The sequence below is a fragment of the Malus sylvestris genome, chromosome 5 (assembly GCF_916048215.2).
Source record: "Malus sylvestris chromosome 5, drMalSylv7.2, whole genome shotgun sequence".
Classification (NCBI taxonomy): domain Eukaryota; kingdom Viridiplantae; phylum Streptophyta; class Magnoliopsida; order Rosales; family Rosaceae; genus Malus; species Malus sylvestris.
Window position 1 is genome coordinate 40,503,273 of NC_062264.1, and position 16,432 is coordinate 40,519,704.

The window sequence follows — 16,432 nt, forward strand, 5'->3', positions numbered from 1 at the left end:
GTGGGGTCTACCCTAAGTTTGGCCATCATCCATGCATGCATGAGTTACATCCGTTAGCTTTTAAATTCATAATCATATAATGATTGTTATTATTTAGCTACATATGATGTATATCTCGATATTCTATAAAGTTTGACAATATTCAATAGATTGTCAACAACATATTAATACATTCGATCTTAATTATGTAGTTCAAACTGCTCACTCCTTCAAATGAAGAAAAATGCACAATATAACTTTAACCGTCCATTTTCTAGTTTTATTTCTTGTTGGAATTTATAATTAGAAAAAAAACAAAAACAAAAACAATAATAAAACTAACAAACGAAAATAAATGGCAATAGAGGTAAAAAGGAAAGAGAAGAGGGGCAAAAGGGAGAGCAAGAGAGTATATCTATAAAGTGGAGAGAACGGCGGTGTGTGTGTGTGCTGATAAGCCCGGTGATTTGCTCAAATGGGGAAGAAGCAAACAACTCTCTCTCTCCTCCTTCATCTCTCTCTTCTTCTTCCGCTGTTTACTTCAGCTACTGCTTAACCCTCTCAAACCCCAGTTTCCATTTTTCAGTTTTGAAACCTCTCCCTCTGCTTTTCATCAATTCCCCACATTTTCTCTGGTTATTTTCTTACCCGCCAAACACCACCATCAGCAACCCTAACTCGCTCTCACCTCCCAAGTCCCAACCCATCTCGAATTCTCAGCTCACAAACACATATGCAGCTTCTGTGAGTCTTTTTCTCACTCAATTTTTCAACGTTCTGCAGATAAAGCTCAAATCTGTCTACTTTTTGTTTCTGGGTTCTTCAGCTAATGGTGCTTTTCTGACCTTTTTTAGGCAGTCTGGATTTGTATGCGGAGTGTAAATCTTGCAACGTAGGAGGATTTTAGGTCATTTCATCAGTCTAATTTTCTTGATTTAGCTTAAATTTTGCATCTTTAATTGTAATTAGTGTTAATTAGGTTGTCATTAATATGGGGTTTTGAGTTCGGAGGTGGAGGAGAAATTGGGAAGGATAAAGTTTTTAGAGATTTTGTTCTGATTGGATGGGTTTTTTGCAGCAAAGGAACTGATCCCATCAAGTTTGAATGCGCAGATCTGAGAGCTTTGGATGCCAAAATCTCAAACTGCTTATGAATCTGCAGACAGAATCACACTGCTCCATTTCTGCTGTCTGTACGTTTGTTTAAGTTGTAACAGTCAGTGATACCTTGACACCTGTCTCTACCAAATCAAAACCCACAACACTGTTCACGGTTTGAAATTTCCCATATTTTATTTGAACTGCCAATGATCTTTTCTTTTTGTTTTTTCTTTTTATTGTTTAATGTGTTTTATTGAGCTTAATATACAGGAGAGCACGAATATGTCTCGCATTTTTAGGGCAACAAAAATAAAATTGTTTCACATTTACTGCTTCTGCTTGAATCTGAAACAGAAAAGGGATTACATATTAATTCTGCTTTTTTTTGGTTTCTAACTTAGGTTATGTTCAAAAGGTCATCTTCTTTAAAAACCCTTTTGTTAGGTTTAGGCATTTAGCTTTTATTAGCTTGAGATCTCGGAAAGCTGGGTTTTTTGTGCGTAAATGTGTAGTGTATTTAGGCATCTGATCAACTGCTCTTACTTGCTTCTGTATTGTGATGTATTTTGGGTAAATTTTCCCACTTTTTCTTTACATTTATGGAATTAAAAATGGAAGTGAAATATGAAAATTTACTGTTGGCTTTTTTTTTTTTTTTTTTTGGCAGAGCGGAGAGACTGTGAAGAGTTAAACTGTGCAGCCTTTGGTTTACTGCTTTTGAAAGCACACTGCAGGAACTGCAAAAAGCTTTAAGAGAGAGAGAGAGAGAGAGAGACTCTCGCCTGACTTGGACCGTGATATATCAGCACCGTAAAAGAGGCCTTTTTATCACTACAGAGCCAAAGTACCCTCTCTGAATATTATCGTCATCAATGCATAGGACACTGCAACCCCACCTCCTCCTCCTCCAGTCCTCCCCCTCTTTCTCTCTCTAAAACCACTCCCTCCCTCCCCCAAATTCAACCCCTTTCTCTCTCTCCCCCCCTTCTTTCTCTAGAGAGACCTAGTGGTGCAGAAGGATAAGAACGAACCAAAGCAAAAGAAAAGAAAGTCCCAAAATTGAATGAGTCTTTGTATGAGAAAGGCATGAAACTACTGCTATGGGGGTGGAGGAGATACAAGCCAGCAACAAGTTCCCAAGAATCCGAAATGGCAGCAGCAGAGATCACAAGCCATCACCCGAAGACGACGACAATCAAGACCCATCATGCCTAGAAGTCAAGAGGGACGCCGCCACCACAGCCGCAGCCGATGCGGGCAACCGTCTCCGCGGTTGGCACCACTCCCGCATCATCCGCGTTTCCAGAGCCTCCGGCGGCAAAGATCGGCACAGCAAGGTCTGGACTTCAAAAGGGTTGAGAGACCGGAGGGTCCGGTTGTCTGTAACCACCGCCATACAGTTCTACGATCTCCAAGATCGGTTGAATTACGACCAGCCCAGCAAAGCAGTTGAGTGGCTGATCAAAGCCGCCGCCGATGCCATCGCTGAGCTCCCTTCTCTGAACAATTCTTCGTTCCCCGACACGCCTAAGCAGCTCAGCGACGAGAAGAGGGCGAGCTGCGAGCGTGGAGGGTTTGATTCGGCAGAGATTGAGTTCGATCAGAACTACAACCAGAATCAGAACCAGACCGGGAACCAAAGTCAGCACCTTTCCTTGTCGAAATCCGCTTGCTCCAGTACTTCCGAGACCAGCAAGGGATCCGGGCTGTCCCTTTCTCGGTCGGAGGTTCGGGTGAACCGGTCCAAGGCCCGGGAGCGGGCAAGAGAAAGAGCCGCCAAGGACAAGGACAAAGAAAGCATTGAGTCAGCTTACCCGCACAACATTTCCCAACAAAATTCTTCTTTCACTGAACTTCTCACCGCCGGCATCGGCACTGCTCACAACAACAACGATTCTCGGACCGCATCTGCTCATCATCATCAGCAGAATCATGGCTGCGGCGGCGGCGAGCCCATTTTGTTCCACAAGGCACCAGCACCAATGGATTACTTCAGTCCCGGGCTTCTTGGGTTGTCCTCCTCGGCCCGGACTCATCACTCGGCCGGATTCTCCGGACAAATCCATTTGGGGATGAACTCTATTCCGCAGACAATGTCGGTTGTCTCCCCGTTCAATGTGTCCGGGGAACATCATCACGGACATCACAGTTCGGAGCTTCAGCACTTCTCGTTTGTTCCCGACCTCATCCCGGTCACGACCTCGTCGGAACCGGGCAATGGCGGTGACTACAACCTGAACTTTTCGATCTCTTCTTCCGGCGGCCTTGCTGGTTTCAATAGGGGGACCCTTCAGTCCAATTCTTCCTCTTCACCGTCTCTTATGCCTCATCACCTTCAGAGGTTTTCTCCCATAGACGGATCGTCCAATGTACCCTTCTTCATTGGAGCTGCTGCGGCCGCGGCCGCGCCAACCATGGAGAATCATCACCACCACCACCACCACCATCAGCAGCACCAACAGCAATTCCCAGGTGGATTTGATCGCCGCTTGCAGCAACTCTACGGAGACGGAACCCGGCATGCAGACCACAAGGGCAAAGCAAAGAACTGATTTGTCTCAACGATCAGTCCTTGGCAACCTATCTAAGCTTCTTTCTGGTAAACCTTCACCAATCTGATTTTCTTTTTCCTTTTTTTTCCCTCCAAATATAATATACATTTTCTGCTTCTTACTTTTGCATTGGTTGCTTGCTTCTCTATTTCTGTGCTTATTTTTGCCTCACATATGAGTAGCTAGCTTAGCTAAAAACCTAGCTTATATATATGTGTGTGTATATATCTACATATATAATTGTTAATTTCGCACAGAAGTAGGGTTTGCTTGCTTTTCTTGGTAATCATAAACAAGTAAGGCATTGGGCCAAAGGTTTGATGGAGATATATGTTTTTAATTGCAATGTTTTCTGTCTGCTTTTGAATCCTGCGTAGATTGGAGTGAATGGGGGGATCGGCTGGTTGTCTCCTCGTTTGTTCTCTTGTTTTGGTTTCCTTCTCTCTTAGCATATGAGGTCGCCCATGGATGGCTGACAGGTGTTGGCATTCACCTGGCTCAGGCCATGTGGTTTGTCACTCGGAGGAGGTTTTTGCTTTTCTGGTTAGCTTTAGGATTGTTTAATTGTTCTTTTCTGCCCTTCCGTGCTGCACCACACTGCTCGGCGAACTGTCGGCCTTTACCTGTATATAATTTGCATGGAGTTGTTTTTGTGAATTATTTAGCATGGTGAATAATATTGGAGAGCTAACTTTCAACTTTGTTTGCTTAGCATTTTAGCAATTAGCATGAGCCCTAACTAGCTAGCTTTTTGGTTAAGGGATCCTAGGCACGTAGGCAGGCATTTGCATTAATATTACGAGGTTTCCTTAAAATTAAAAATTGGAGGTCTCTGGTTCAAAACCAGCTGCTGGTGTGGAAGCCAGACTTGTGGCCAGGGGGAGGCTGAAATGCCTCTGTGAGTCTTTTAGACCCCGAAATTGTGGATAACCGTGGCTTGCCACCAATTGTCCCCATTTTTTAAAAAAAAAAAAATTACTAAAAACAAGGTGGAGTGATATGGAGAAGAAATATGATAGAGTTTAAGGGAAAGGAGCAAAATATTTATAAATTTCAAACTAAAATATGTTTTGAATAGGTTTTTGTTTCGTTTAGTTTTATTAGTTCTCACTCATTTCCTCCTCCTCATCTCTCTTCTCTACTATCTTTCTTTAGTGATTACATAAGAGTTCACATGGATTAATAGTTGGTACGTCTGTTGTAGTTTGTTTCCACCTCAAAAGTGTAGACCTCTTGAGCTGTGAGATTTTATCAAACAAGACCTTAATTTTAAATCTTAATGGAACATAAACTCTTAATTTATAGATTGTTGAGATATTTCTCCGATGTGAGATCTCAGTTACTCATCCACAACTTGAACTTCAACTTTAATATAGTTGAAGCTCCTCTATTGCCGTACATATATTTTTGAGTAACAATATACTTTTTCTTCTTTTGAAATAAAAATTATTCAATCAAACATTTCCCATAAAACTGTGTTAAAGTGGGTCATTTGGGGATGGTAGACATGGATACAAAATTAATATTCATTCTTGTTAATATATAGTTTTTTGTTTGGTTGATTCGAACTTGACATCTTTTAAAATACTATTAAGCAAGGCTAGTTGATTATTTTCAAATATTTCTTACTAATATGTTTACGTTCCAAGGGATTCCACATTTGACAAAGCAAGTTCTATTCACACACCCTTTTTGACCATTTATCTTCAATTCATTCAATCCGACGGTCGAAAATTGAGAGGAGCATGTGAGAAGTAAACATAGGTGCGTGGATGGCACTACCCATTTGACAAATATGGTGACAGAATCAATAACTGCCATTAATAACAAAACTAATGCAATAACAAGTAAGCTTCACGTAATCAAATTTGTTTTTTTTCCTCTGTTTTGTATTGGTTGGTGTTGCAAATTCTTGTTTTAAGATTTTCTCTGTCTCGTTCTCGTTTTGCTGAAACATGTATTGAAACAGAAAAGAATTGCAGGAGATGCATGCTTGGTCAAAGGAATTTTTTCAAAGTCCGTACATGTTCTTGTATGTATTCCAAGAATTCCTGTTCTGGATAACCTTTTATCTTTGTTAGCAACACATACCACACATCTTAAACCTCAAACCACAAAACCACCAATAAACATAAGAACATAAATGACAATAGTATTTCCCAGAAAACAAAACCTCTCACAGTAGCGTCGTGGAAGCCTCGTAAGATGGCCGTTGGAGGAAAGATATGAACGTGTCGTCTTCTTCTTCTTCTTCATCTTTCCTGCATTCCGTGCTTTAATACTTGTATTAATGTTGCTAGTTGGGTAACTTCTTAGTCGGATAAAATTAAGCCTCATGGATTCTATAATTTCTTAGTCGGATTGAATTATCCTTGTAGTATTTCAAACCTGGTCCATTTCAGTAGTGATCAATCCTTGGTAGTGTTCTTATTGCTTTATACTTGCCTTCGAAAGTGCGGTCGAGATTCGGACTTTGAATTTATTACGAAGTTGCATTTTCCCTTGAGTTTATTGCAGGCGTTGTCTTATATTTCAAAGTTGGATTTTTTAATTCATGCATGGTAATTGCAGTGATAATGTTTAATGCAGGAAAGTGAAGCTAAACAAGTAACGGTGGAAAGCTGTGGGGGGAATAGCATGTAGTTTTCCGCATCGGATGATAGCTTATATTATTATCCTTCTGAAATTGTTGCTATTTCTGCTTTTAACCATTTTCCAGTTCCATATTTTCGGATATATATATATATATATATATATATATTTATCTGTCTGTGTGCGCGCGCAATAGCAATAGCATTGTCTGTGTTGAAGATGTAACTGACAATTCGATTGAAGTTATATATTCTTTTGCTCATTTTCTTGCTCTGCAAGTCATCTTCACTGTATTTGGTTATTGAAACATGCATGCTAAGTTGGCAGTCTTCAAATCTTTTATGTTGAGTTAGGCTAGTTAGTTGACTAGGGAAGTGTGCTCGCTTTTTCGCAGGCCAGTCAAATCCTCTCATCATTTGACTAGTTCAAGCTTTACATCATATGTTTTGGCAATCTTCAAATCTTTTGTGTTGAGTTAGGCTAGTTAGTTGACCAAGGAAGTGTGCTCGCTTTTTCGTAGGCCAGTCAAATCCTCCATCATTTGACTAGTTTAAGCTTTACATTATATGTTATATATATTCGTCTTTTAAAACTAAAATCTTTGCTAGTCAACTACATTGAGGGCTGAAATATTTTATTTGACCTCTCTCATTTTCACCCAACTTGTACGCATATGATTTATATGCATATCAAATGTGAAATAATGTAACTTGAAAATTAGAGCAAATAGTGGAATTGAGATTATCTCTGGTTCTCAAATTTCGGCGCTGACAGACTCAGCCATCTGGATAATTTAAGAGAGAGGTATGAGGGAGAGAGAGATGAGGGCGTAATTTTGTGTGTTCGGTGATCCAGTGAGCTAATGGAGGCTGCATGATTTAAATTAAATGGTCTGTAGTGCTCGGTTTGTCAGCTCTTGAATTTGAGATCAAGAGATGATCTCACTCTGGTAGATATGACATTCATCTTTAAGTTTGTTTAGCGATGTTACTGGTTTGAAGTTGAAACGCAAATTTTCCCAACAAAGTTTGATGTTGGAATTCAATTGAGAGCAGCCCCAAAAATTCCTTAAGTCTATTACTTGGTCCCAAAAGTTCCTTAGGTGTACGAAGTAGGCCCAAAAGTAATAAGGCTTAAGCAATACTACGTAAGTGGACCCTTATGGGACAAACATACTTTCTTGACTAGCTGGCTTCTTTTACATCTTTTAAGTGAAAAATTACTGTTATTAGTTGATACATCCATAAATTGGATTATATTCTAGATGGGGCACTTTTTCATTTTTCAACTTAGGATATCGAAATGCATTTGTAGTTTGTAGCAGATGCCTCACCAAGTTTTGGAGGCAACTGTAACTAAAAATAAGAACTAGAATCGAAATAAACAAACTCAAACCCTTAATTAAGGAGGTTGATGATCTTCTAAACTCCAGAAATCCGTGGGGATTCGTGTTATCAATCCGACTCTTGTTATAGTACGTCTATCGATTTATTAATAGTTTTTTCTATTAGCGTGTATTATTTATACACTCTCCGATCCTAGTGTTCGGAGAATATCGGGATGGGCATGTGCTGACCGACACTCGAGGGGTGACACAAGTCATCCTATTGTGCTTATGATAGTAATATGAGAACATGAGAATGCATGAACATATTCAAAGCGTACGCATAATAAGCTGGCTTGCGTCACAACCCCCCCCCCCTCCCCCCCCGGGTGTTGGCCAAAGCATAGCCATTCAAATGTCCTCCAGACACTGGAATCAGGATGTGTCATTTACTATGTCATTGACTTATATTATGCACGTAAATTGATAACGTCATGTTACGATGGATGCGGTCTAAAATGACGAAACTATGAACCAGGCCCAACATATGGTTACATGAATTAAGCCCTAAGAAGTAGAGTTATTAGTTGAAAGTACTTTTTTTCAGAAAAACAAAAGCAGCATGTGTCGAAGTGCTACACTTCTAAGTACTTTTCAGAAAGCTTGTTGAAAGTAGTTTCATTCTTTTTGAGTTTTGAGAGCATCCAATGAAAGTAAGTTTTGCTTTTGCACATATTAGCATCAACCGGAACATGGCCACACATGGAACATGTGCACTTCTTCAATTATAGGGATTGATTATTGGGCTTCATATTTTTATATTCCAAATGCACACTTGTTTCAACAACGGTATTATTAGTAACAACGTGCGAAAACGTGATCGTTAAAATTTTTCGGATGATAAGTATTTCAGTAAGCGTTGTTTTATGGTATTACCAACCAGTCATGTTATAATGCTTTGATAAATTCATTACATATCATCTATATCGTTCACCCGTTATATAACTTATAATTAACGATGTCATGCGGTGGTGTGGCCTCAATGTTAAAATAAAATAATAGTAATGAATAACGTAGAAGAGAAATATAAATGAAAGATGTACATCATGGCCCTAAGTGAATAGGGTTGTTTTGGAGTGCAAGTTTTAATTACCGTGGATTGTGAGTTTGTAGGTGTACAAAGCAAAGAAATCTCACGTGATAATAAACAGATAAAGTGGGAGGACAATCAGCTCAGATATTAAAATTAAATTAAATTAAATTGAATTGAATTAAGTAACTAATCATTCTCCACCCAAAATTCATCTTTCTTTCTTTCAAAGGAAAATAATGAAAATTAAAATAAATAAACGTGGCTGGGGAACGTTACCTGGAAATATCCTAAATCCCAATTTTTCCAATTAAGATATATGTAGAGAAATCTCTGAATCTCATTGTTTAGAGCCAAAGGACCAGAAATTCAAATCGTTCAAAAAAAAAGATTCGGACCTTTGTTTTGCATGAGGCAGGTCAAAGAAATGGTTAACGAGGACCACAAATTGGCATTTTTTTTCATGCTTTATTTAGTGCCCAATCTAATCGCACAAAATTCAACCCACTTGAACAGAATTTTTTTTTTTTTTTTTTATAATTAATTTATGAACCACCTGTTTATCTATCGGGAGACAAAGCATTTGTTCACTCATCAAGAGAATAAATAATTCCCTCTTTATTTTATATTCCAAAATTAATTTGTAATCATTTTTCCATAAATTGTGCTTTCGTGATTGCATAAATGGCAAAAATAATTTTTTGTGATGAAAAAACAAGTTTCCTCTCCTCCTCGCCGAAGCAAATTCATGTGAGACCCAGAAGCAGGATCAATCGCTCGGAACTTGTCCTGCTTTGCGGGTCTCACAAACATGAATGACCGAGATCAGTCCGTGCGGGCATAACGGATCCTAGCTTAAAATGGGAGAAGAAAAGGGAACAATTACTTCACAATCTCCATTGAAGTTATCTTACAAACATTTAATCGTTGGATCATTCGGAACTTCCTCCTACCGATCCTTAAACGACAGTCATGTGAACCAAGCACGTTTATGTTACTTACTGTAAGGATGGAAACTTTGGATGGAAGTTGTTGCGGAAATGAACTTTTGACATACATCACATAACCAGAGAGAGTGTCATGATACCTACAATATTCACATACATTTGGAAGAAAGGAAGGTAAAAGTTGATCACTGCAGTCCCAAAATCTTTAGAACATCAATCTCAGTTGCATGTGAGCACTCACTCTTGCAAAGCATCCAGCAGATGAAGCATTTTCGACCTCGGCTCAAGCATACAAGAGTGGAGGACCTGCAGTGCGTGTTCCAACGGAGTATCTCTTCTTTCTGCATCGTTCCAATCCAGATTCGTTGCACAATTGAGAGGCACCGCGGTTAAATTAGTCTTCCGATGAGGTAAAATTGTTCTCCCCTTCTCCACTTTCAACTTAATGCCGCTCCCCCATTTTCCCCCGAAGGACGCTGTTTTCCCTGATAAAATCCCAAGTCGAACCAGATCAGTACCAAACCATGAATCACAGAGACAACCAAGAGCGGACTCAGAAATCACAAAACATACTAGTACCATATCGCCACCTAACATTATGCATTTGATTGTTCATCCAATCTCTCGTTCGATTATTTATCAAATGACATACTTTTAAGCTACTTTATAGATCATATTCTTGTCAATCCAATACAGTTTTGAAACTTTGGACTCTGAACGCAGATCACCCTAATTACCTGTAGTGCCATTAAATTTTGGAACTTTGGATTGCAAGTAAGAACAAGAACGAAATGAATGACTTCTGGTTCTAATGTACAAGAAATATTTCCCAACGTTTAAAGTCAATTAGTCACTGAATTGCAGCCGAAAGGCATTAAAACCCAAGCAACCATCCAATTCAATCCGAATCATAGGTAGACGAATACATTAACAGCAAATGTACCTGAGACACTCGAAATCGATTCAGAAGGAGTTCATCTCAAGACAGTAAGTGCGCCTCTTGACCAGCATCTTGGCCGCCGTCCCGTACGGCTCTTCGAAGGCGGTCGAAACCCAGGACATATCAGAGGAAACCTCCTTCTTGGCGGTCAGAGATTGCTCGCTGGGCCTTATAGCAACCAAAGTCGCGCCCTTTAGCACAACCCCATCAGGCAATTCCAGCTGGGGAGCATACCAGAGCCGCATGTTCAGGGCCGGCACGAGCGTCCTCTTCGAGGCCAAGGAGGCCGACAATGGCTTCACCCGCAGCTCCTCGAGCTGATCCCTGTTCATGTGCAACACCCCCTGCCCGTCGGCATCCGTCAGAACCAAGCTGTCTAGCGTTTTGTGCTCGGCAATGATGGGCTGAAGCAGGTAGTGCCTGGCGGAGGCGGCGATCAACGAGCTGATCGTCCAGACAACCCTCAGCTTCAGGCCGCCGTTGGTGTAAAACGAGTCGGGTATGCTTCCGTTATCTTCCGCCACGGCTGCGTTGTTGGTGGTGCACAACCCATCAGACCAAGTGTCCGGAAAGAGCGATGCTTTGGTGGGTCCCGGGTGTATGACGGAGGAGGCGCCGAGGATGACGCAGTTGTCTAAGGTGGAGCCGAAATCGGCCCTCCACCTGAGCAAAACGCCGTCGTCGATGCCTAGCTCGCCGTTGGGAAGCTCGATCCGGAGGAATCGAATCTCGTTGAAGTTCTTCAAGACTTGGGTGGGGGAGTGGTGGGTGACGCCGGATTGGTCAAGGCTGTTGCTGTCGGCCGCGGAGGAATCTGGGTCATCGACGGCGAGAGCGGAGTGGGACCCATTCGGGGATCGCCGGTTGGGTCCCAGGAACTGGCCGAGCGCCTGCAGAGGCTTGACAATGCCGCTGAGGACGAGGCGGAAGAGGGCAGAGAAGGGGGTCCGGGACTTGTCGGAGGAGGAAGACGAGGAGGCGGAGGGGGAGGAATCATCGTCGGAGATGACGCAGTCGACGCGGACGACAACGTTTTCAACCTGGGGGACGAGGGAGTGGAAGCGGCGGGAAACGACGCAGCAGCGGCCGAGGGCCTTGACGTCGCCGATCTTGTTGAAGACGAGGAGGAGGAGGGAGTCCGGGATGAGATCGAAGAGGTCATCGTCGACGGAGGAGTAGGGTTCCGGATAAACTCTGGAGGAGAAGGTCAGATCTGAGCGCAGAGACGACATCGTTTCGGTTGGGGATTATGGGTGGGATTAGGCCGGAGAGAGAAGGGGAAAGAGATCAGATTGGGGTGGAGGTGGGTAGATCTGAGGGGGGAAATGGCATGGCGGATTGCAGGTTGCAGAGAGGGATTTCGGAGAGAGAGAAAGAGGTGGATGGGGGGAAGAACTGGTGGGAGGAGGAGAAATATCCACGCTGATGGGTTTGGCCTCGTTGCTCTGTCATTTTACGATGCCCGGAGGAGAGAGAGAGAGAGAGAGAGAGAGAGAAATGATATAAATTAGGGGATTGACAGAGAGAGACACAGCAATTTATTATGTTTGTAATATACGGTCAAACAAGATTTTTAGGTCATATTTTGTAATTGGACTCTTTCTTAATAATTTGAAGAAAGAGTTTAATTATTAATGTCGTTCGTATAATTTATAAAAAATAGTTTACAAATTTAATCTATCTATCGTTGTTTTGTTTGTTGTAAAATTTATTCTTGGTTTTAGCTTCTACTTTTGCTGGCTTTACCCTCCTTTTTCATCCTTAACTTTGATTTCTTTTCTTGTTGGGTAAATTCTATTTAAGCTTTTATATACTTTCAATTAATCCCTTAAAATATATTTAACATGATTAAATTTTTTATAAAACATTCATCAGTCATAACAATTTAAGAACTCTTATTTACAAATTTAAAAAGAAATATGAAGTTTTGATTTTGATTTACTAGACATGGTATTAAGTGACAAAAGACATTATTTTTTTTAAAAGCAATAAAATTTGTTTTTTGTTTGTTTGTTAAATTTATTTATTTATTGTTGTTTATGTTTTTAAAACTATATGTTGTTTATTACAAACTAGTACGGTTTTGAGAAATTTATTTGTAAGAAGTATGAGGTTTGACTCAAATGGGTTCGATGAAATTAGAAATCAAATTCGTCATTCGTTATAGAAATTTGGTTTCTCTAGCATTATCCTTATATAATTGCTACTCAATCATACCATATTTGTCGACCGGCCAACTTTTGCATGCGATAGTAATTAATTTTTCTATTTCAATTTCACTGTCCAACAATGACCTTAAAAAAAACACACTAAGTAATGAATTTTCTCATACGTTCTTTAATTTTATTGTATACATGTAAAAAAACAATAAATTCACGCAACAAAACATAATTGAAAATAAAAAAGTTACACATATTGTTTTTTTTTTTCAAGTCAATGTTGAACAATGAGTTGAAATTTTTTTTTTTTTTTGAACAAAAGTACGATATTCATTAAGCAAAACATAATTTGTACAAACTGAGGATAGTATGCAAAATGGGCCTCGATAAAAACCTTGCCGGGGATTTCAACCCGGTCGAAGGCAAAGAGTGTCCCTCACAACAATAGACATATCCTCAAATGAACAATCAAACTTACAATCCTTCCTTAAACAGAATATCCTGAATTAAATCCGGATGTTCCTTAAACCACACAATCTCCTGAGTACAAGTAAGCCCTAGCCAAGCAAGCCGATGAGCCGCTGAATTTCCTTCCCGTTGCACATGACTAACCATCGACTTTGACCAATCCAAACAGAAACATCGCAAATCATTAATAACGGGTCCAAAATTAGACCTATCTTCGCCTTGACCCTTAATGGCAGCCAATACCAAGCTCGCATCTCCTTCAAGTTGAAATTTTTAAACGACAAGAAAATAAATTTCGGGTGCAATGATGGTGGTCAGCGACAATTTGTAGCATTGATGTCAATGGCATGCAAGTCATGTGCAATGAGGACGAAAATATAAATGTTCATATGCTTGTAAGTGTATTTGCCTATAATTTATGGCTAAATCCAAATATAATGGTAACGGATTCATAGTTTTCTTTAAAGTATTTATTTATTTTCTTAAAATTGTTATTTTTTTTAGCTAACGATATTATCTACACTAAAGGAGAATGGGTGGACCTAGCCTCACAATGAGCTAGCAATGATGTGGTTCAAATTCCTCTTTTGCGAGAATCGAACCTAAGATCTCTTACTTACAAGTGAAGAGAAATATCACTAGATCGTAGTATTAGCCTCTTAAAACCGTTATTAAAATTGGTATTTAATCTAAATTTGCCTTTTTCGGTATTAGTATTATGTTTGACTATATTAATTTTTTTCGTTAGATTTAGTATAAATATGGACGTAACAATCATGTTTATTTATTTCTAATCAAGTCTTAATCTTGTTTAAAGAGGTGTGACACGAAAAAGTAGGTATATAAAGAGTGATGGTTGTGCCCCAATATTCTCTCAATATGAAAATCTCGGGACGGGCTGTAACAACGAGACTTCTGATAGCCATCCACGATGATAAACGCGTGGATATTATAGGCCATTCGGTAAATTAATTGTTCCAAGTTAAAAATAGAATGGGACATAGAGAAAGAGTCAAGGCATTTTCGTCAATTCACTGTATATAAATAGTGGCTTTTAACTCAGTTTTAGTATAGTTATAATTACATTAAACTATCTTATAATATTTTTAATAAAACATCTAATATTCTGACCATAAAATAAATCTTTAATTTACAAGAACGAAAGACAAACTTAAGTGCAAATAACAAACACTAATCTCCGACCAACTCGAATATCCAATAAATCTCTAATTTAAAAAAACAAAAGACAAACTTAAGTGCGAAGAACAAAACCTAATCTCTAACCAACTTGAATAACAAATAAATCTCTAATTTACAAAAACGAAAGACAAACTCAAGTGCGAAGAACAAACACTAATCTCTTACCAACTAAGATAACATGTAAATAAAAAATAAATAAATAACAGAAAACAAACTCAAGTGCGAAGAACAAACACTAATCTCTGACCAACTCGGATAACAAATAAATCACTTATTTACAAGAATGAAAGACAAACTTAAGTGCAAAGAATGAACATTAACTTCTGACCAACTCGGATAACCCACGTGGGTCCAATTTCATGAATAATTAGTAAGTATTAGAATAATTTTAAGGTGATGAAAGTAAGAAGATGGTGGGTGGATAGGTAGGGCCGTAGGTGCTTGTGACCTAATGAAATGAAAGATGATGATTATGTGGTCGGGTAAAGACGGTAAAAAGCCGCAACAAAAGGCCGCAAACTAGGTCAAGTTGGGTTGGTTCAAGGCTTTGGTCTGGCCCAATTTCATTTTTTACCACTTTTTTAATTGTGTTTTATTACTAATTTGTAGGTGAAATGACGTTTAGGGATGTGCTTAAAAGCATAACCCAGCAAATAATGGTAACTTTGATTCGGATGAAAGCAAAATATGGAACCTGTTCTTTCCCATTAAATTGGGCCCACGTCAAAGGGATTAGACACGTAAGACTACACACCAGAGCTTAATCATCGGTTATTATTCTTATAGAGTAAATTGTAATAATGGTCATTCAATTTTAATCAAAACTTTAATCAAATTTGAACAGTGGTCCCTCAACTAAAAATCTATTACCATTGGTCTTTCAGCTCATCAAAATATGTAGCTATGGTCATTTTCATCCCGTCAGAATTTTGTCAAAATGAGTTATATTGGAATGACTATTGCTACAATTGGGGTCCTTCTATGGTCATTTTCTTCAACTTCGTCAAAATTTTGTTAAAATGAGTTATGTTGTAATGACTATTGCTACAATTGGGTTACGAGTTGAGGGACCATTGCTCAAATTGAGTTAAAGTTAATGAACAATTTCTCTAGTCGGATTAAAATTGAGGACCAATGGTAATAGATTTTTAGTTGAGAGATCATAGTTGCACGTTTTGATGAGTTGAGAGAATAATAGTAATGAATTTTTAATTGAGGGACCATTGCTCCAATTGAGTTAAAGTTAAAGGACCATTGCTACAATTTACTCTTCTTTCAAATAACCTACTTATTGTTATTTTAGAGCATTGAAAAGAACCAAACCCTAAGTTGAAAAGCCCTCATTACCAACAATTCATGAGGAAGGTGAGGATGACGACCATTCATCAACACACGTTGTTAGACCCCACATTGCCCAAGAGAGTTGATCATCTATGCCTTATATGTACATGCCCACCTACATATAGCATAAGGCCTCTTGGGAGCTCACTGGCTTCGAATTCTATCAGAAATCCGAAGTTAAACGAGTTCGTGCGAGAGCAATCCCATGATGGGTGACCACTGGGAAGTTCTCGTGTGAGTTCTCAGAAACAAAACCATGAGGGCGTGGTTAGAGCCCAAAGCGGATAATATCGTGCTACGGAGAAGTCGAGCCCGGAATGTGGTGGGGGCCCAGGCCAGTATGTGACACACGTGTTACTGGCTCAAACAAAGGGCCGCGATCCTGCAAGCAGACTTTAAAAATTCGCCCTCAATTCAAATTGCAACTCACCTACGTGAAGCAATAATAGCCAATAACCATTGCTCAACCATATGATGGTGGATTTGTTTCGAACTTTGTAACACCGGCTTTCAATGATATAATTCAAACTATTCTAGAAGGATCAACAATTCCACAACTCTAACAATGTAGTCCTCTATAATTGGCAGATTGACCCAACTTTGTTGAGTGATAGATTGCACCATGACTTATGATCGAGATGGTAGTCGTGTAATTTTCACTAAACAATATATAGGCTTGTATATGCATTCACGGATTTAGGATTTTTTCCTCCTAAAAAGCAAGATGAAGTGGCATGAC

General features: G+C 39.5%; 2 protein-coding genes across 12 annotated transcripts; one reads left to right on the forward strand and one right to left on the reverse strand.

The window, feature by feature from the left end:
- The first annotated feature begins 408 nt into the window (after positions 1-408).
- On the forward strand, positions 409-6,486 carry LOC126622233 (transcription factor TCP2). 11 transcript variants are annotated; one of them, XR_007623378.1, is made up of 7 exons: positions 409-723; positions 834-886; positions 1,093-1,252; positions 1,748-3,679; positions 5,282-5,490; positions 5,615-5,648; positions 6,222-6,486. XR_007623378.1 is itself a non-coding variant. In XM_050290913.1 (5 exons), the coding sequence occupies exon 4, from the start codon at positions 2,181-2,183 to the stop codon at positions 3,630-3,632; it is 1,452 nt and encodes a 483-aa protein (XP_050146870.1). In that variant the 5' UTR covers positions 409-723; positions 834-886; positions 1,058-1,252; positions 1,748-2,180; the 3' UTR covers positions 3,633-3,679; positions 6,222-6,486. The 11 variants fall into 11 exon arrangements, 9 of the variants coding, with proteins under 9 accessions (XP_050146870.1, XP_050146869.1, XP_050146877.1 ...); XR_007623377.1 differs by having other exon boundaries at positions 5,282-5,648; XM_050290913.1 differs by lacking the exons at positions 5,282-5,490; positions 5,615-5,648 and having other exon boundaries at positions 1,058-1,252.
- A 3,022-nt stretch (positions 6,487-9,508) lies between these two features.
- Positions 9,509-12,039, reverse strand: LOC126623749 (F-box protein At5g46170). The gene is made up of 2 exons (XM_050292728.1): positions 10,529-12,039; positions 9,509-10,070 (listed from the first exon to the last, which is right to left on the reverse strand). The coding sequence occupies exon 1, from the start codon at positions 11,755-11,757 to the stop codon at positions 10,549-10,551; it is 1,209 nt and encodes a 402-aa protein (XP_050148685.1). The 5' UTR covers positions 11,758-12,039; the 3' UTR covers positions 9,509-10,070; positions 10,529-10,548.
- Positions 12,040-16,432: the final 4,393 nt, after the last annotated feature.